At 49.2% G+C, this 20,354-nt stretch overlaps 2 protein-coding genes across 5 annotated transcripts in view; one reads left to right on the top strand and one right to left on the bottom strand.

The window, feature by feature from the left end:
- Rad9b (RAD9 checkpoint clamp component B) overlaps positions 1 to 2,528 on the top strand; it is a 33,303-nt gene extending 30,775 nt beyond the window's left edge. For all 4 annotated transcript variants that reach the window (XM_028766028.1, XM_028766030.1, XM_028766029.1 and 1 more), the window contains one exon: positions 2,030 to 2,528. In XM_028766028.1, the coding sequence (XP_028621861.1) occupies positions 2,030 to 2,140 (111 nt within the window). In that variant the 3' untranslated portion in view covers positions 2,141 to 2,528. The remainder of the gene's footprint in view (positions 1 to 2,029) is intronic.
- A 1,285-nt stretch (positions 2,529 to 3,813) lies between these two features.
- Positions 3,814 to 20,354, bottom strand: part of Pptc7 (PTC7 protein phosphatase homolog) — a 40,352-nt gene continuing 23,811 nt past the window's right edge. Inside the window, exons 2-6 of the mRNA XM_028766119.1 lie at positions 18,381 to 18,560; positions 13,349 to 13,547; positions 10,124 to 10,247; positions 8,356 to 8,485; positions 3,814 to 7,366 (exon numbers count right to left, since the gene is read on the bottom strand). Of these exons, the coding sequence (XP_028621952.1) occupies positions 7,308 to 7,366; positions 8,356 to 8,485; positions 10,124 to 10,247; positions 13,349 to 13,547; positions 18,381 to 18,560 (692 nt within the window). The 3' untranslated portion in view covers positions 3,814 to 7,307. The remainder of the gene's footprint in view (positions 7,367 to 8,355; positions 8,486 to 10,123; positions 10,248 to 13,348; positions 13,548 to 18,380; positions 18,561 to 20,354) is intronic.

The following is a 20,354-nucleotide window of genomic DNA, read 5'->3' on the forward strand; positions in this document are numbered from 1 at the left end:
TTCTTCTTCTTCTTCTTCTTCTTCTTCTTCTTCTTCTTCTTCCTTCTTCTTCTTCTTCTTCCTCTCTCTCTCTCTCTCTCTCTCTCTCTCTCTTTTCTCTCTCTTTTTCGAGACAGGGTTTCTCTGTGTAGCCCTGGCTGTCCTGGAACTCACTCTGTAGACCAGGCTGGCCTGCAACTCAAGAGATCCGCTTGCCTCTGCCTCCAGAGTGCTGGGACTGAAGTGTGTACCACCACTGCCCAGGTGCTGAATTGTCTTCTTCATCTTGTTAGGTTCTCCCAGCCTAGTCATCCCCAGGTAGAGATGACCTTATTTCTTCCTCACTGCCAGTAACTGAGTTCTCATGTCCACCGATCCTAAGTTACAGAGGCCAGCATCCTGCTTCATCCTTGTCTTAGTAGGAATGTGTGGTGCCATACTGCTTTCTTAGTGTGTGTGTGCCTGTCGAGTATTGCACCCATGGAGGCCAGAGGCACTGGATACCAGTAGCCAGTTACATAGGCAGTTGTGAACCTGCCCAGCATAGGCCCTAGGAACTGAATTCAGGTCCTATGAAAGAACAGCAAACACTTAATAGCTAAGCCATCTCTATAGCCTCTTGTGTTGTGTTGTTCTTGCTCTGTGCCTCACAGTTTCCAGTGTGATGCAGGGCCAGCATCTACCTTCCTGTGCTTTGTGGTGCTGGGGACAGAGCCCAGGTCTCTGGCACATCTGCAGAGTGCTCAGCCTTCTTTCCTCTGTGTGTGTGTCCGTCCTGCTTTGGCATAGGAAGGGCTGTTAGCCAGCCTCAGATTTGAAGCCCAGGTAGACAGCAGGAACAAGGGCAGCGGGCAAATAGCACTCACACCAAAGCAAAGTCAGGCAATGCTCAAACACCAAAATATTTTAGCCTGAATTCTGCAGCTTCAGAGGATGCCGTGAAAGTTAATTACTGACAGCTACTACTCAGGGCCAGACCTGGACAGAAGAGGCTGCACAGTCATCTCTAGCCTCAAGTCCTTGACCTTGCTCAAGACCAGACTCCTAAAGATGCAAGAAACTGCTTCTAGCTGAGATCCAGGCAGCTGCTGCCCTTTAACAGGTGACCACAGATTTCACTGCAAGAACAGCACAAACGTGCTCTGCAGTTGCAGAGGTCAGAGTGTGAAATGGCTCTCTCTCAGGGCTAGAGATCAGAGTGCCACTTAGCCTGTGCCTTTCAGTTTACTGCCATGGCCAGAGTCTGGCTCCTTCCTGCATTCTTAGGTTCATAAGTCGCCTTCTTCTATCTCCCAAGCCAGGCAGTCAAGTCAGGTTTGTACCCTACCTGACTGGTAACATCAGCTTTGCCACTTGATCCCATCACTACCCATCTATGTGATGGGTTCTAGGGTTCAGTCCATGGTGGTGGCTATTGTCCTGCTCACCGAAGCTGATCTGGGGTTAACTGCAGTGAGGGATCAGAAGCTGCAGAAGACATCTTTCCAGTCTACATCACGTTTTCTGCTACAGACTGGGCTCATTCTTTGGGAGGTCAGAAGCTTAAGACAGGGTAGGAAGGAGAGTGAGAAGTGTCTCTAAGGACAGACAGCCACTTCTCTGTGACAGAGGAGAGGCAGCAGCTGGGGAGGGCAGAGGATGAGACAGCTAAGCATCAGCAACACGAAGGGTCCCCTTTGACACAGCAGCGGGGTGGGGTTAGGGAGTCGTCAGCTTCACCCTCTGAGGGCAGATGTGGTATTGGGAGAGGGGAGCCGGCTATTGATCTTCTTTACTGAAGAGACCCTTTGCCTCTCTCAGTACTGGTAGACATTTCTGTAGCTCCAGGAGAGGTCACAGTACACTACCATTCACAAAGATCCTGTCTTGAGATGGTGATGGCAGAAGAGGCTCTGGCCCTAGATGTGTTCAGCAGGTAATGGTGTCCTTGATTCATCACCATCAAAGACAGTGGCAATACATGGCCACATTCTTAAAAGCACCAGCTGGAGCCTTCTGTGTGCAGGCTTTGTCTTCCGAATAAACTACAATCTTTTGTTTTCCTTTCTAGTTTTCCTGCATGTTCTTTGGAGCTGTATCTTGTGAACAGCAAGAGCATGCTGGCCGCCCCTTAGACAGTCTGGCAATAGCAAGCGACAGTGAAGAGGACATGCGTGGATGAGCATCCATGCCAGTGCTCAGTGACAGCCGCACTGGGTGCTTGGCTCTCTGAAGGCCAAGTGGAAATGGAGCAGACTGTCCCAGGATGCCCAGAGACAGTGTCTGCTCTTGTCAGTATCACAGTGGACTAAAATCCATGTGCCTGCCACCTGAAGGACAGAGCTGGCAGCACAGGAATGAGCCATCAGGGTTTAGCTGTCACTGTTTACCCTGCAGCCTTGACATGTCCTGTGCTGGTCTCTAAGGCATCGGGGTGAGGTGGAGTTTCTGTACCTGACTGCAGAAAGCAGGCATTCCAGCTTATGCGATGACCTGACAGGTTTTGTTCATTGTTTTTTTCAGAGTAAAGAAAAGGTTGTGAATAAAAAAACCATACAGTTACCTTTTCACTTTGTGGTCATTTTATATATTACACAACTTTATCTCCCAGCCCTCAACTGCTCTGGGGCCTATATGCTATGCAGTGGGATGCAGAGAGCATGCAGTGGGATGCAGAAAGCATGCAGTGAAGTCAGTGTGAGTCACCCGCACACACAGTGGCCCCTGAGCTCAGCCTAGAGTGGAACAAGGTAAGGGGGACAAACACCTGCCCACTGCTCTTCTCAGGTCTAGCTGTTTACATGCACAGATTAAAAACCTGGCACAAAACACACTTATGTAACATATTATGGTGTAGGACTCTCCCCCCAAACCTGTGTACAGTTGACTGCAAGCAACAAAAGGAGCCTTAAGGAACATCTTATTACTAAGTCCTTGGAAAAGCATCAAACCATAAGGAAATGTCAACCAGCAGGCCACTGTACTTTAGACTCAGCGCTGCCTCCGTGGATTAGCATGCCTCAAAAGTGTGAGCAGATTCTAGCTGAAACCAGAGTTGACTGGGTTCTTGTAGCTTAGCAGTGAGTCACAGCTGCCCACAAGTAACCTAATAAAAACCCAACTTCATCCCAAAGCATTCCTCTGTGAATGAAAACGGGCTTTCAAGCTTTCTGTGGGAACTGGCCATGCCCACTCATCTCAGCCTTGTCCTCTGTTGTCGGCTGAAGATTTGTGACTCTCACGTTTACACCGATAACTGGATTTCAGACCTTCCTACCCGGCACAGGAGGCTGCAGAGCAACTCTGTAGGTCTCCCTGCTGAGGACAAGGCCTGGGCTCACACACATGCAGCTTCCCAAGCACCTCGGTCAGCAGCAGCCTGCTTCCAGCACTAGTCTGCACAAGATAGTGACACTGTGACATTAGACATACTCAGGGCTTTGAACTTCCAGTGGAGCACAAGGGATGTGTGCGTGTGTGTGTGTGTGTGTGTGTGTGTGTGTGTGGTGGCGGGATGGAATCCAGGGCCTTGCACTTCCTAGGTCGTCCGTACTAGCTCTGCTACTGAGCTCCCCCTCACAGCAGCGTTTTTTCATAGCTTCTTCACAACGCCCCTGCTGCAAAAAACCTCTATTTTATACTCAATTTTCAGTCCATTTTGGTGAATTTCTGAGGAAGATAAGTAGCTGTTGATAATTAGCCATGCTGGCTCAGCCTCAAATGGTAAAGCACACAAGACACAGCTCTGAAGTGCTGGCTCACTGTCAGGAAGACCAAGAAGCGTGGGGGTTGAGGATGTGACAGAGACAATGCTGAGTGCTGGTGTCTTAGTTCTGACCATTGAAACCAAAGGAGTGGCACGTAGTATAAATACTATATTTATTAAATATCTTTACAGTTTATTTAAATGTATTTACAGAACTATTCCTGCATAAGTTATATTTCAGACATCGATTCAGGTCATTGCCTCTGGTAGGACAAACAATGATAGTCTTAACAGAAAACACAGCTCATTAGCATACAGCTCATTAGCATACACAGACTCAGATTTGCTTTGTCATTTACTCATCTTTGCCACAAACCACCTGCTCACAGTTTACATTTTGACATGGACACTGCTTTATTGAGAAGTTCAGTTTTGTGATGGATTTACTTTTTTTGAAAGAAATAGAATCCAAATGTCTTCTGTTTCATATTTTGTTTTATAAGCAGATTTTTTTTTTTTTTTTTGCTATCGCAAATTTTTAAAATGTAAAAATGTGACAGTCTCCAGGAAAGTGAGTGTTACAACTTTGCCAAAGAGAGCTGCTGTACGGAGCCATGAACCTACTCAAAAGTACAACACACGCAGCGTTAGCCAATCCCGCCGGCTGCCGCCCTGGGATGTTTCCATCTGCTGGCTGCTCCAACCAGAACAAGGGCAGCGGCAGAGGGTACTCTCCTGCCTCAGAAATACTCTCATACCCAGTCTCTACTCCAGACACAGCCCAACCCAGACACACACCTGGAATGGATTCTTTGTGAGTTAGTAGTCTATTGACCAAGCCAAGCACGCACGGTAACTCAAGATACAGAACTTGTTTTCCCCCTCAGGTCTTTCTGTTAGTAAGAGCCTAGGGACTCTAGCTACTTCATCTCCACTTGATAATTTTATATTTTTTGTGCGCAGGCAGCTTAAGTTCATAGGAAGAAATAAGGTTCTGATATGTTTAGAGTGCACATTTTTAAAACAGAACAAAATAAAAATTTCAAGCATGTGATAAAAATAGTGATTTTTTTATAATACAGTATTGCTTTATAAATATAGATGGAAAAGCTATAAACTTTACTGGTCTTTGGTGCATCCAGAGGGATAAATAATTTGCCATTGTAAATTAAAATCCAAATTTTCTCTTTTGTTATAAAAGTTCACTCTGTGAGACAAATATGAGTGCTTACATTGCTTGATTTAAAATACAACGCACGCACACACCAGGTTCCAGATCAGACCTGGCGAGGGGTGTGTGACGGAGCCCCTGGCCTCAGTGAGTGTGAGCGGCGCTCGCTCTGCCTGACCTCTGACAGCTATAAAATTAAGTGTGTAACAAGAAAGACAGGGAGAAGCAAATGGAATATGTGATGTCACTAGTGCCAGGCCTGAAGCAGTTTTCACTGAATCCTGACGCTGCCCCATGGTTGTCAGCATGCTGGCACAGCAGCCATACTGCCTGTCCGTGTCCAACAGTCACTGCTCAGAAAAGTCAGTTGGCTAAAAGTAAGCTGTGTAAAACACACCGATCTACTTTTACAAACACCGGCTGATGGGCTAAACAAGGGCAGAGACAAGCCAGCGACCCGACCAGCTCTGCTCTTAGCAGGATTAAATGTCGGCATTGGAAAATTAATGCAAAACATATCCAGATTGTAAGGCTACAACACCTCTGACCAAAAACTACTTACAGAGCACACAGAAGAGCTGAAGCACTCAGTCCTAGAGTCACACACCCCATCTGGATGCAACCTTACTGGATTAAACACAGACACTGCAAAGAGTTTGTGCAAAATAAATACCCACCACGTGCCCCTCATACCCCGGGATCAACAGAGCGCAACGTCTCCTATCCAGTCTCCCTCCATACCCAGCCCTGTATCTCCTCACCAAAGAACTCAGTGTTGTCAGGTTAGGGTAGTTAAGGCATTCTGACATGTAATTAAAGGTGATTCAAAATAGGAATCTAACATTATGCCAATTTAGGAATAGTAGATAAATTACTGAACAGCTTACAAATGAGTAACTCATTCTTATAAATGAAATGCCTGTTACAAGCATGATGCACTGAGAGAGCACTGACATGTACATGGTACATGGATAACAATTTAAATAAAACAAGAGACAGCTACTCAAATATACAAACGCACAGACAAAACCTTTTAAAAACAAGTTGAGGTAACCTCAAACACAAGTTCAATGCAATAACCAGGGAGCCGGTGTCTCCTGCAGAGGAGGGGCTGTGCAGCTGCTCATACAATCTTCACACCAGCGTCATCTGACTTGCACAGAAAACACGGCTTTAACTTAAGGGTTTCTAAGTATATACGGTTCTTCTACCACCAAGTTAATGAAGAAAAAGAACGGACCCAAAAAATATATATATATATATATATATCTTTACAGCAGTCAATTGTACATAAACCTTAAAAATAAGTTTGCACTCGCAGGTAATGGGGAAGTCTGAGAAGGAACGCTACCTACTGCAAATGGCTATTGGAACTGTAAACATTAAGCTGGACTCGGGGGCCCCACACTCAGCTGTGGTCACTGTGAATGTCATGTCACCACTAGCTTTCCTGTGGGCTCAGGGAGATGCAGCCACCACACCATCACCTTGAGGACACAACACAGGTGGGGCATGCTCTCAGGGTGGGAGGTTCCTGAGGGAAGGAGCAGGGCTGCCCACAGCCAACCCCATTTCCAAACTGCAGCTGCATACTCTAGCCCAGGAAGGCCCCTGGCATCCTTACAGGCAGCACGGATGACTTCAGCTACAGCATTTGATGCCCAGGCTTTGAGAAATTCTGAAATTTTGCGTAGTATTTCCGTTACTAGATTTTGGTAAGGAGTTTCCTTCCCCTGATCCTCTCCTGTGGGCCAGGCCTCTAGCCTGTGACCTGGACAAATCAACAGACTGCCACAGCTACAGTCACAGGGGCACATTAAGCATCTTTTAAAAAGCACAAAATATCTGCATCCATAGAACAAAAATTTTCTTCCAATTTTTAACCAAAACCATACACTGCTGGGGCTGAGACGTCATAACCCAGCACAGGATTAGAGCTGCTGGGGCTGAGATGTCATAACCCAGCACAGGGTTAGAGCAGGACTGTGGGCTCCTGGGAAACAGGAGTTTATACAGAAAACACAGAGCCACACCAGTCCTAGCAGAGACTGCCCTTGAGGGACCCAGGGCTTCCCCGGGATGACCATGTGTTTTCTGGTAGAGGTGTCACTATCCACTATTTGTTGAATGTTAACATCCCTTTAACACACTGAGAGTTTGAGTTCACTTTACCAACATTACTTATTTTCAAAACTTCAACCGCTTTTGAAAAGTAAAAGGCTTTGAAAACGATCTTCAGGAGAAGGGAGAGGTCACCTCGCTTCTCTCAGTGGGCCGCCAGCAGGTCTGGGCTAGCGGATGACAGTAGTGGTTCTCAACAAGGATCTCGATGGGTCTCAAACATGGGCCAGAGCATCCATCGTTGGCCACTGAGATCAGTGGCAAAGAAACGTGGTCCTGCCAGCAGGATCAGCACACGTGGCAGGGAAAGTCGGGGGACAAGGGAAAGGCAGGCGTCACCAGCGCGGCCGATCAGTCCGTGTACTCAGCCACTATTGAGAGGAGGACGGTGATGTCGTCCGGTTTCCCACCTAAGACACAGATGAAACCTGTCAGTGTGTCTGAAGGAAGAGTCAGACGTGGCTCACAGCGGCACTGGAGACAGTGCTGCCTGGGGGGCTGCTCGGCCAGCTCACCAGACTGGAGAGTCAACGCTGCAAGCTCCAGTTCTGGGAGGAGCAGGAGTTCAAGGTCATTCTCAGTGACATTCAAACTCCAAAGCTAAAGTAAACAGGGTACAGTTACACAGCCGGCCAGGGCATGGTGGTGCACCCTATAATCTCCATACTTGGTGGGCTGAGGCAGGAGGATCCCCCATACTTGAGGGCAGCTTGAGTTATCTACGACCTTGTTTCAGAGACTCACAAACAAAACAGTGGTTTAACTGAAGCTTAAACCCACCCTGCTGCTTTCCCACACATGGCTGTAGTCGGCCCACAGCATCATGTGAGTGCAGCGAGAGCTGGCAGGACAGCTCCGGCCCAGCACTCACATACCGCACTGTCCTAATTTGGACAAACATGTCCAGTGTTTGGAAACTCGGAATAGCCTGTATTCTAATCTGCCAAGTAGCTGTGGCATGTGCTTTTCTCTACTTTCACATTTCCTCAGCTCAGATGTGCTCAGCATGTCTTAATAGTACACTAGAAAAAGCTGACAGCTCCACACAGCTCTGATACCAATGTCACCCAGCTAGGACTGGCCTAATTCCCTGGTCACATCATGAGGTGGATAAAAGACACGACAATCAAGGGCAGTGTCGCACAGCTTCCCTCTGCAGACGGCTGCGGCAGTTGGGAGTCAGCCACTCGGGAGCAGAAGGTTAAGCTGCTGGGACTGTGGCCGGAGGAAGCAGGGCAGTGGTGGAGTAAAGGGCTTCAGGTTCTCTCTCATCCAGTCAAGGTCGGTCCTGAAGGGCGCCTCAGAGGGAAATGAGCAGCCGCCCTCCCGACTGTGCTGAGAGAGGGCACACACCTACACATCCTCACCCAGAGCTCAGAACCTTCCAGAAAACGCTTACCTCTCACATTTAATCCGTTGTCACATGCAAATTGTGCAAAAGGTGACATATAATTTGGGTCATAGGCCAGCTCGTGTGCTTGCTCAGCAATACTCCTCGCAGCCTGCTGGATACTCTCATAATTTGAATTCTAAAATGAAGGACAGAGTTATTTTTACCACGATGCCTCATGTGAGTTCTGCATGAGAACACTTCGTGCAGACAGCACTGCAGGGCAGAACGCTCACCTGAATGTTTGCCCCAGCACTTAAGTTTACTCCAGTTAGAGACGACATGGAGACAGGGCCAGAGGGAAAGAGCCCGTCAGATCAGGGCCCTGCTTGAGAAAGCCTTTGGTTGAAATGGCTCCACATTTTTTATTAAGATTTGCATTTTTTGGCTTTCCATTTGAAAAAGTTAAGGTATTCTTGCTGATGGGATGGTCTGAAAAGGTGGGTTCAGGCATTTGGGAACACACTGAGCTAGCCGTACTTGCTGTTTTCAAGTCAGCGGTGTCCTGGTGTGGGCTGTGCTGAGAATAGCTTCCAGGCTTTGTGCCACAGATACAGACTCTTGCTTTGCTGTGCTCTGTGGCCATGCCCTGTCCTAGCTGCTTCCACTTCCTCATCTATAAAACGGGCGCAGGAGGACAAGCCTTCCCTCAGCCCTGACTTCAAAGGTTCTAGATCTTTCAGTGTAAATGTCAGCCAGCAGAGGGCTAGGGCAGCTGGAGACATGGCTCCAGAGATTACCAGTACTGGGTGTCCTTGCAGAGTGCTGGCCCACAGTTAGTGCCTAGCGTCCACATGGCCGTCCACATCAGCTCCAGGAGACCTAACACTTTCTTCCTGCCTCCACAGGCACGAGGCAAACATGCATACACGTATGATTTAAAAAAAAAAAAAAAAAAAGCTCATAAAGAAAACAAAAGGCCAACAGGTCTGTGCCTCTAGGCCAGGCCACCTCCTTACGGGGCTGTCCCTAGCCAATCTAAAATAGTAGTGCCCTTTATTTCTAACCTGCTCACCTGCCAGCAGCCCATACTGTATATCCATCTCCTGCCAGCCACTCTCCTCTGGCCTGGATGCCCAGAGCGTGGGCCCGAGTGCTTTCTGTCGCACACTGTGTCCGTACATGCAAACACCACAGGACACGCATGGTGTTAGGACTCCCTTCCCATGGTTTTGGTTACTCTTCCCTGCCACACTGGAGGACTAGACTTTGCCTTCTTCCCAATTTACAGACAAGGAAGTACTGCTTGGACAGTAAAAGAAACCCCCCAAGCCAGAATGGTGAGGGGTTGGATAAGAGACCAGTTTCTGCCAGCCAGTACTGGGCGAAGAGAATCTGGAAAGTCCAGCTTCTCGCCCTGCCACCTTTTGTGGGAGAGGCCCAGCTCTCCCTCCACGGTAGCTCTGGTCAACACCCACACTCCTCGCTGCCTGGTCTCACTCCTGACCTCCCAGCAGCTGCAGGGTGTGTGGTAACAATAGAAGGAGGAAGAAATAAGCAAGTGCATAAAACAGCAAGAAGAAACGAACAACACTCTCCAACCCCTGAACTGCCCTATGGGGGAGGGGCTGAGCCAAGGGCTTTCCCCAAGTCCTCTTCTAACGTTCCCATTTATGATAGCCTGGAATATTACATCGATGATTTCCTTAAGTTCAAAAAACAGTCCTTCGCAGACCAACAAAGGGACAGTGTGATGGGCTCAGTAAGACTCAGCTGCACAGAGCCCACAGCTCCCGGGGCCTCCCAGGGCCTCCCGGCCTCCGTCCGGGTTCCTTACCTTCAGCTTTTTCAGCTCCTGAAGGATCATATAATCAGGCATGTTGTCAAAGAGCCCGTCTGTGGCTGTCAGGATGATATCTCCTAACTGGACATCGAAAGACGTGCTATCAGCAGCATCGGGACTGTGGCAAGGACAGAGGAGGAACAGCAAGGTGAGGGAAGCCCTGCAGGTATGTGTCAGAGGTCCTACTGCCAGCGTCTCACAGTATCACAGAGCTTTTCATGTGGCATTAACTAAAGAAGCCGGGCCAGTGAGGGTCAGCAGACAAGAGTGAAGGCCATCGAGCCTGCATCCAAAGAGCGCACATGTCATGAGAAAACTGACTGCCACCGGTGTCCTGTGACCTCCACACTCCCACTGGGGCATTAACCCTACCTCACAATACAAAGTCATACCAAAATGTCAATCCTGAGAAAACTAGCTGACAGCATCACCTGCGTGTTTCACAGGCTCAACAAAAGCCACTGAGCAAAGCTGAGTCCAGGCTGAGAGACCAATCGCAGCCCGTGGCTCAGGAGGAAGGTCCTCCTCTGAGGCAGGTCTGACTCCACTGTGGGAGGGCGTGCTCCTGTCCAGTCTGCAGCCTCCGATCCCAGCCTCTCCATCCACACCACTGCACCCCTTCTGGCTCTCAGGTGACTTGTCACTCACAGAGAACATGAGCTCCCATAGGAAGGACGACTTTGGGACACAGTTAGGGACTGTGAAGCTCCCACCCTGTTCAAGTGTGCCTGACATGGAGAGCTTTAAGAAACATGGTAAATGACATACTGCAAAAACTGAATAACCCTCTGGATTGAGAGAAAATCCTTACTATGTTAAACAGAAAAGGCAGGAGTATGTGGTAGGTACAGCTCCTTCTGTAAAGAGGTGGGGAGACACACTCGGAGATGTCTAAGCATAGAGCCAGCCATCACTCTGGAGAGACGATAGCCCAGCGTCTCCCAGAGGACGTGTGGCTGCACCAGGGCAGGAGGACGATTGCTTGTTTTTTGTTTTTTGGGCACAACTTTTCTGTATGTTTTGGAGAGAAGGTCTCAACTTGTAGCTCAGGCTGGCCTTGAACTCATAATTCTCCTGCCTCGGCCTCCTAGGTGCTGGGATGACAGGTGTGTGCCACTATGCCCAAGCTGGGTACTTTTACAGAATGAGACAGCAGGTAATTTTTTCTGACAAACCCTAAAGGAAACAAATCTAACACTGAGGGACATGCAGGCAGGAGTCCACAGCCCCATGAGGCTGGCTCTCAGTCTCTTTCTCCTTCACTGGTTCCCAGTCTGAAAGGGCAGGCAGAGGAGACGCCTAATCGTCCGCCTGACCCTGTGGTTAGAAATAACAGAAGGAAGACCTTAGACACTGACTGAGAGAGGGGCCAGAGCCAAAGCACCCCAGGCTTAGCAGAAACCCCACACTGTATATATAATGAGTGCTGAGACAGGAAACACACGGAGAGAAAACACAAGGGAAGCCTTGCGCATGCCTGAGGACCTACACAGCACCCCAGCAAACTCCTGGCTCAGATTTGAACAGCCGAGGGAAGGAGGCAGCACACACCAAAGATAAGAGTGACAGCTAAGGACGCACAGCAGGAAGAGAAAACCACCTTCATACTGGTGGGAACTGGGTTAGTTCCTTCTGCAAAAATCAAGTCAGCATGCAAGCCTCTTGCCTGCTGTCTCTGCAAGCGCACTGGGTTCTAGAAGTGCAGATTAATGGCCAGGTTGGCACGCGGGCTCTGTTTTATGCTGAGGTTTTTCTTTCCCCGCGAGTGGCCTTTGCCATTCTGCCTGTGAGAGCTGCACTCCCATTGGACAGTCTGTGCTCTGCTAACGCTCCCACCCACGAGCTTGGTGTTCCGCCAGCTGCAGCTCTGCCCATTCTGACTGAACACACTGTGCCGCTGGAAACTCTCGACCACACTGAGACACGAGCCACAGTCACATGCTGGTGAGCTGGGCGCCACGGGCGGCTACCTCTACCTCATTTCAGGGCAGCAGACTGCCGCTAGCCTGCCTGTCCCAAATCTTGCTTGAGGACCTGGCAAGTCAGAGGCCAAAACAGGCAGCAACCAGTGAGGAAAAGAAGCACCATGACCCGGAAGCTGTCAGATGAGGCCTTCACTCCAAATGGCTATGGCTACTGTGTATTACAGCACACTCAATAACACAAGAAAGCTGGTTCGGTGAGAAGGCTCAGGGATAGCACCTACTGCGAATCCAGACACCTGAGATTGATCTGGGAACCCATGTGCTAGGACAGAACTGTCCTGCACGCCTGTGCCATGACATGCACACTACCTCCACCGAATACACAAAATAAATAAATATCTTACACATACAGTAAACGTCTAATCAGATGTCCTTCCACCAAAGGCAATCGGCGGACCTGAAAGCTCAAAGTATTTCCCTCTCTCAGCAGCAACATTCTAAGTTTTTTAACACTGGGTCTTGCTATATATAGCCCAGGCTGGCCTCAAACTGGTAATCCTTCTGCCTTAGCCTCCTGAATACAGGGATTACAGGTACAAGCCCCATGCCTACCTAACAAGCAGATTATTTAAATAGACAACACCAAATACCTAATTATGTAATATCCTTGTTCCAGAATCAAAGGTGGCAGAAATACCTGTTTTATGTTCGTTTGGCCTTGAGATCTGGTTCACCAGGAGGTAGTAAGTAGAAAGACATAAGGAAAAAGAGCATTTACTATGAGCCTGTTAACAGAAGAAGCCGGCTCGGGTTGCCAGTAAGCACATGCAGCCCTGTGGGGCTGAACAAAGTGTGGCCTTAACCTCAATACAGTCTAAGGAAAGAAAAACTGAAAATTAATTTTAAAATGTTCCAGTTGTTTTAAAGGTTCCTGGAAGTTTAAAAATAAACTGAGACATTAGCAAATCATCAAGAAAAAGAGAACACCTAGTGACCCCATGAGGGACAGAGGCAGGCCTGGCCACTTCTCTTCTGCTGGGAGCACGTGTGAGGAGGACCTCTGTGTGGGAAGTGATTCTGACAGGTGAGACGGATGTCTGCCAATGTGCTGCTGCAGGGCAGGACTGATGGAAGCCAGGCTGGCCTGCGCACAACGCTTTCAGCCGACCAACCGTGTTTAGAGCAACTCGGCTTGGCTGTGATACCCACTTATTCTAAATCCTTTGCAAAGGCCCCGCTGATTGGTCCTGTGGACCGGAAGGAAGTATGGGGGAGGTGCCCCGGGTCTGCTTACCTATCGCTCAGGACGGCGCCCTCGGCCTCGGGAGGGGCGATGGAGAGCTGGAATGGGGTGTTGAAGTAGTGCTGCTGCTCATCAGACCGGTGCACCACCTCACCACCCCGGACCACCAGGAAGCCCGAGTCACCCAGGTTCGCTGTGTGCAAGCGGTGGCTACTTCTGTCCAGCACCACGATGCAGGCTGTGCTGCTACCTACAAACAACATGGACATCCATCCGCTCACTGGCTCCCCTGGGCTGCTGCCCATCAGCACAGGGAGCAGCGGTGACGGGAATCTTTCATTTACAAAGGTTCATCCAAGTCTGCCCCGCACCCGAGAACCCTGAGGGGGCCTGAGGTGCTGAAGACAAGGGCGTGGGAGCATGGCAAGTAAGGTGCACGCTCCCCCTCCTGTAGACGTGAGTGCCAGGCCCACAGTGGGTTACTGTGTCTTAATACTTGCTGGAGCGAGGTTACTGCAGCTGACTAGTTATGGCAGCGTGACTTCACTGAACTTACTGACGCTACGACAGGGGCATAACCAGACTGCCCTCTGCTGAAGCCAGGAAGCACTTTCTGGAGACTGCTGACTCTCTATGAGGTCACGGGACCGATTTTCGAAAGTGGTTCAAAGATTAACCTGTTCACTTTCCAGAGGCTGGTGCACAGGAGGACAAGCCCCACCTTGCCAGCAGCCAGCAAGCACCCCGTGCAACCACTGCTGTACAAGGCCCACAGTCTCTGGCCTGGCTGACGGCAGTAAAAACTGCACTTGCCTCCACCAGAACATGCAGCTCACCAAGAAACACATGGAGCATGCCTGTGTGTGTGGACTGCTGGCAGCCGGTTCTCTGAGATCATTAACAAGAACTATAACACAGGGAACCTGCTCACCCTTATTCTGGGGAGGCACTGGGTAAATTAATCTTTCTGAGAGTCACACAGCCCTGAAAACATGCATGTTCTTTATCTAGCAGGGTTCCCTGAAAGAAGTCATATAAGAAGACCGTAAGAGATGCAAGGCAGACTGAAAGATGAAAACACTGGTTAGGAGCTAGAGGCCCGAGTGAGCTACTCACCCCCGCCTGTGCCACTGGGGCAGGCCTGCAGCCACATGGCAGAGACTTTGCTAGCATGACCACAGTCCTGCACCCAGTCTCCGAAATAGCTTAGTACTGTCACACACTCAGCTGCATGAGCTGAACCCAGGGGCTGGGCCACTTTAAATCTCTATGGTCCAGCTCTGTGCTCAGCTTCCTCCTTCATAGAAATAGGACTAAGAGTAAACCCCTCACAGAGAGAGCCATGAGGTGAAAACCTGTTAAGTCACGGCAAACACCGAAAGTGGGTTATCCAGTGCGAGCCACTACAGGAGTGTGTTAAAGAATACACTTGGGACGGGAAGATGGGTGAAATAAGTAGATTGAAGCTAGTCTTGGGGGCTGGAGAGATGGCTCAGTGGTTAAGAACACTGATTGTTCTTCCATAGGTCCTGAGTTCAATTCCCAGCAACCACATGGTGACCCACTATCAACTCTAGCTCCAGTTCTAGGGGACCCATCCAGCACCCTCTTCTGGCCTCTGTGGACATACATACACTCAGGCACATACATATATGCATAAGGTAAGCAAATAAGTTTACTTTAAAAAAAAGTATTGACCCGAGATGTCACTCGGCTGCCAGACTGCTCCCTGAGCTGTCACTCGGCTGCCAGAGTGCTCCCTGGGATGTCACTCGGCTGCCAGAGTGCTCCCTGGGATGTCACTCGACTGCCAGAGTGCTCCCTGGGATGTCACTCGACTGCCAGAGTGCTCCCTGGGATGTCACTCGACTGCCAGAGTGCTCCCTGGGATGTCACTCGGCTGCCAGAGTGCTCCCTGGGATGTCACTCGGCTGCCAGAGTGCTCCCTGGGATGTCACTCGGCTGCCAGAGTGCTCCCTGATCATGCACCACGTCCTGAACTCATTCATCAGCCTCACATGAAGCAGATGTGGTGGCCACAACTGTGACCCTAGCACTCAGGACATGAAGGCAGGAGACAGACATTCAAGGTCATCCTTAGCCACACTGAGTCTGAGGCCAGCTTAGGCTGTATGAGACCTTGTCTCTTTAAAAAAAAAAAAAAAGAAAAGAAAAAAAAACCCTACAGCAAGCCGACTGTAGACACTCAGTCAGTCCCAGGGCTGCTTTCTAGTTGCGCCTCACGAGCAGGCCTCTCAGCCCCTCTAGGCCTGAGTTTTTCTAGCCAGCGTGGAGAGAGTGCCTACACACCTGCCTCACCCGGTGTGTAAGCACAGCATGCTCAAAACCACAAGCCACTCCTCTGTGCAGACGCACGAGGGAAACGGAAGCACAGCGACTACAGTCACCACTTTCTCAGTGGGATCCTGATGTTTGTTATCTGTCCCAGTAAACAGACACAATTTAAAGAATCAATGTACGAATCTTCCATCGTTCATGTCTAGCGATCCGGCTTCCTTAGATTCTGAAGTGGACTGATGGGAAGGGACTATGACACCCTTCGGGTGCTGTGGCAGCCAGGGGCGCTGTCAGAACCTGCTCAGTGGCTTGCTGTGCAGTCAGTCAGCTTTCCTTCCTAAAGGCCTCCAGCTACTCAACGTTACAAAACAGCCACACAAAAGATCTTCTGGGAGCTGATGAAATTAAACCTGGAGAGTGAGAAACGGCACAGCTTTGGAGCAGCTCCTCAAGAAACACCCGATGACTCACTGTGAAAACCTCAAGCCACCATTTCATGCCCCTGTGGAATCAAAATGGTCCTTGTGAGTCTTGGGGCTTTCATAGCCAGACCAGAACAATGAAGGAAGGTACGCAGAGCCTGGCAGCTTACGGTCCTCCCCTCTTCAAGTGACCCAGTACACGTGTGAAGATGAGGGTCGGACGCTCAGACGACAGGCCCACATCGGCAGGTGCCTGGGCAAATCTCTCAGGTTAAAATGGAATTATTTTTAGCGCTTAGCCAAACAACCTTATTAGGTCTGACACCTCGGCTTCCTTTCTTCCGTGGTGCTAGCAACTGAACAGCACAGTGCATGCTAGATCCCTGTGCTACAACCGTGTTAGAGCCCCAGCTGCGAGATCCATTTCTTTCTTTTTTTCTTCTTCTTCTTCCTTTTTTTTTTTTTAAGGCAAGGACTCATTGTTCAGCCCTGGCTGACCTGAAACTCACTCTGTAGACTATGCTGGTCTCAAACTCAGAGATCCACCTGCCTCTACTGCCCAAATGCTGGAAATAAAAGGTACCATGGCAGCAACCCTTTGGATTCTTCTTCTTCTTCTTCTTTTTTTTTTTTTTTGGTTTTTTTGAGACAGGGTTTCTCTGTGTAGCCCTGGCTGTCCTGGAACTCACTCTGTAGACCAGGCTAGCTTCGAACTCAGAAATCCACCTGCCTCTGCCTCCCAAGTGCTGGGATTAAAGGCGTGCGTCACCACCGCCCGGCAATCCTTTGGATTCTTAAGAACTTGTTAATGTATTTGAGGGTTTCTGAGGACACTTTCATCAACAATAAAGGCTTGCCTTCTAGAGTATTTTTTGCTTTGACAACTTTTTCACAATTGCTGGATTAGAAAGCAGAGACAGGCTGGGGAGATGGCTCAGTGGTTAGGAGCACCTTAGCTCTTCCAGAGGAACCAAGTTTCATTCCCAGCACCCACGCAGAGTGGCTCCCAACACCTGTGTGACTTCAGCCCAAGGGATCCAGCACCCTCCCCTAGATTCCATGAGCACACACACATATGACATTCACTAAAAGTAATAAAAGACTCTTCAAGTAAAAGCACATTCTAACCACTGTGTTTACAGTTACACCCAACCACGGTTCTGTGGATTCAGTCTGCCAGCTCTCCTCCAGCTTAGGTGCAAACGCTGTGGAGGTGGGGGGTTAGGTCAGGGAGCTGTGTGCACGCCAAACATGGCGACAAAGGATCATTTCAGTTGGTTTTAGAAGCGACAGTAATCCCAGCATTGTAAATAAACCTGGATTATGTCCTTAAATTTACTATGTCTAAGTTACCTTGGGTGAACGGGAAGGAAAGAAATATACAGGAAAAAAAAACAACAGAAAAACCACTCCCCCTTCCCCTTCCATCGTTTAGGCAGCAAAACAGCAGGACGTTCTGCACTGTAACTGCTGCTCTAGGCCAAGTAAACTCGGAGGCTGGGGAATGGTGCCCACAGAAGGTTCTGGACACTGTCTAGGTAACTGGCTATGTGATTTGCCCACAGTCATACATCTCTGACAGAGGAACCGGGACAGAACCTAGAGTGTCCCACTGACCCAAGACAGTCTCTGACTACATCAAGAGAAGCAGGGGGCTGGGCCAGCAAAGGCCCTGCCAGCCCGCACCCTAGCTCCAGGAGCCAAGTGCTGCAGAGAGAACCTACTCCAGTCTGGGAGGCTGTCCTCTAACCTCCACACACAAAATAAATACATGAAATGTAATAATAAAAAGCGGTCAGGGGACATCTCGGCAGGTAAAGTGTTTGATGCCAAGGCTTGACCACCTGAGCCTGATGCGCACGGGAAAGGAGACATGGACTCCCCTCCTGAGCTGTCCTCTGACCTCCATAACCATGCATGCTCACACATACACTACTACTAATAAAACAGCTTAAAAGGAGGAAAGGCAGCAGCAAGCTGAACCCCAGGAGAGCACTCAGTGGGAGGAAGACAGAGGTGGGCAATGAGAAATGAGCCTCTGTGGAGAAGGGCTCAAGCGACATCTTATGTCACTGAGCAGACGCTCACTTTAAACACAGGTGTGGACCAGGGAGGCCTTTAGTAACCAGAAAGGTTCTGGCAATTACCACCCCGGGCATGATGGCACACACCTTTCATCCTAGCACTCGGGAGGGAGGGGCAGCAGCTCTCTGAGTTCGAGGCTAGCCTAGACTACAGGTAAAATCTGGTTTGTTTAGCTATCAGTGGATGCTGAGTTCGAGGTTAGCCTGGACTACAGGTAAAATCTAGTTTGTCTAGCTATCAGTGGGTGCTGTAAGGAGGGGGCACAGGTGTCTACTCACCCAGCAAAGGTACTTTGTTTTGCAGCAACTCGCAGTAGCTCGTGGTGAGAATCCCAACAGGATTGCTGGGGACAAAGCGCCCTTCTTTCACCAACCGCTCACATGTTCGCATTAAAGTCCCTGAGAACTGAGATGGGTCCACTCCATAGTCTCTCCACCCTCCAACGCCATCCGCAACTCCTGAAAGAGAAAACGTGCTCTTAAGGCCATGACCACTGACTGAGAGCGTAGCTCAGTGGCAGAGCTCCTCCCTCCCACGCACGAGGCCCTAAGTTCAGTCCCTAGTACTGCCCAAAATAACAAGAAACCATAGTCACCAACTTCCCAGCACCGCTTACTCCACCTCTCCCTAACAGCTCACTGATGCACACTGGTGTCACACGAAGCCTCATTTGGGAGCATCCCTGCACAAACTAACATCTCTGTTCACGCCACCAAATCATCTGCTTATCTGGTCTTTCCAATATTCATGAATAATTGAGAGCATACACCTTTAATCGCAGCACCTAGGAGGCTGAATGGATCTCTTCGAGTCTGAGGTCAACCTGGTCTACAGAGTGAGTTCCAGGACAGCAAGAACTACACAGTAACAAGACCCTGGGATAGAAAGTACTGAGATTTATTTATGTTAGGGTTCTTCTGGCATCGTGTGCCTGCTGCCTGCAGAGGGCAGAAGACGACATTGGGTCCTCTATGAGCTGCTATGTGGACACTGGGAACTAAATTCAGGTCCTTGTACCACTGTTAGTGATAACTTTTGGGCCAGAGCTGGCAATCAGCACCAGAAAGAAAGCAGAGCTAGGACAAGTACTCGTCCTCATGGGACGAGATCCCAGAAGCAAGAAACACACACACAACACAGGTAACGAAATGTCACAAAATGAAGAACAAAATGGAAACCATATTCCATCGCTTTCCTCCTCCTTCAGAAAAAAAACCGCTGGCCTGGCCATGTGTGCTGAGGGGCTCTGGGAAAGGCTGCTCCACACTGAGCTTTGCTGAGTGGATGGTGAGAACTTAGAAGGAACAAGGGAGGGTGTTCTCACTGTTTTATACTGACTAGAGATTCCAATAGCATTTTGGGAGCTAGGCCTGGTAGTATGGGGCCCTGAGCTTTGCTGAGTGGATGGTGAGAACTTAGAAGGAACAAGGGAGGGTGTTCTCGCTGTTTTATACTGACTAGAGATTCCAATAGCACTTTGGGAGCTAGGCCTGGTAGTATGGGGCCATAATCCAAGCTACTCAGGAAGACTGTAATATAAGTACAGGCCAGGCCGGGCAATTTCCTGATTCTGTCTCAGTAAGTCAGAAACGGGCTGGGTGGGACAAAGCTCAGGGGTAGGGTTCCCACCTAACATTCACAAGACCTGGTGCCTCAAACAAATAACATTTTGTTAGAAATCACTAGAGAGATCCATTTCAGTTTTTCTTTCTTTTTGAGACTGTGTAGCCCTGGCTGTCCTGGAACTCACCCTGTAGATCAGGCTGGCTTTGAACTCAGAGATCTGCATGGCTCTGCCTCCTGAGCATTGGGACTAAAAGGTATGTGCTACCGCTACCTGGCTTCCCTTTTCTCAAGATATTTAAAATCACGTATGTGGCTCACATCCTAGTCTCCTGGATGATGCTAGTGTAAACTTTCACAGGTCCACAGGGCTGCTGGTGAGAGCAGAGTCTGCTCTATGCCCCCTTCAACAACAGGAAGCGAGTGTTCAGTCAACAGAACCTGGACGTCACTGCTGTACCATCTCTCACTGCACCCCTTGCAAAACAGCATGCTTCTTAACTCTTTCCAAAGTTAAAATCAATTCCTGCCTACTGGTGTTAAAGAAACAGAAAAGTGTGTGACACGCACACGTTATTAAGGTTTTCTGTGGCTTTTCTGGAAGGATCTGGAAGAAATACGAACAATAGTTGTTTTTTAGAAATAAGGGACTCAAAAAAAAAAAAAAAAAAAAAAAAAAAAAAAAAAAA

The sequence above is a fragment of the Grammomys surdaster genome, unplaced genomic scaffold (genome assembly GCF_004785775.1).
Source record: "Grammomys surdaster isolate TR1022 unplaced genomic scaffold, NIH_TR_1.0 166, whole genome shotgun sequence".
Taxonomy (NCBI): Eukaryota; Metazoa; Chordata; class Mammalia; order Rodentia; family Muridae; genus Grammomys; species Grammomys surdaster.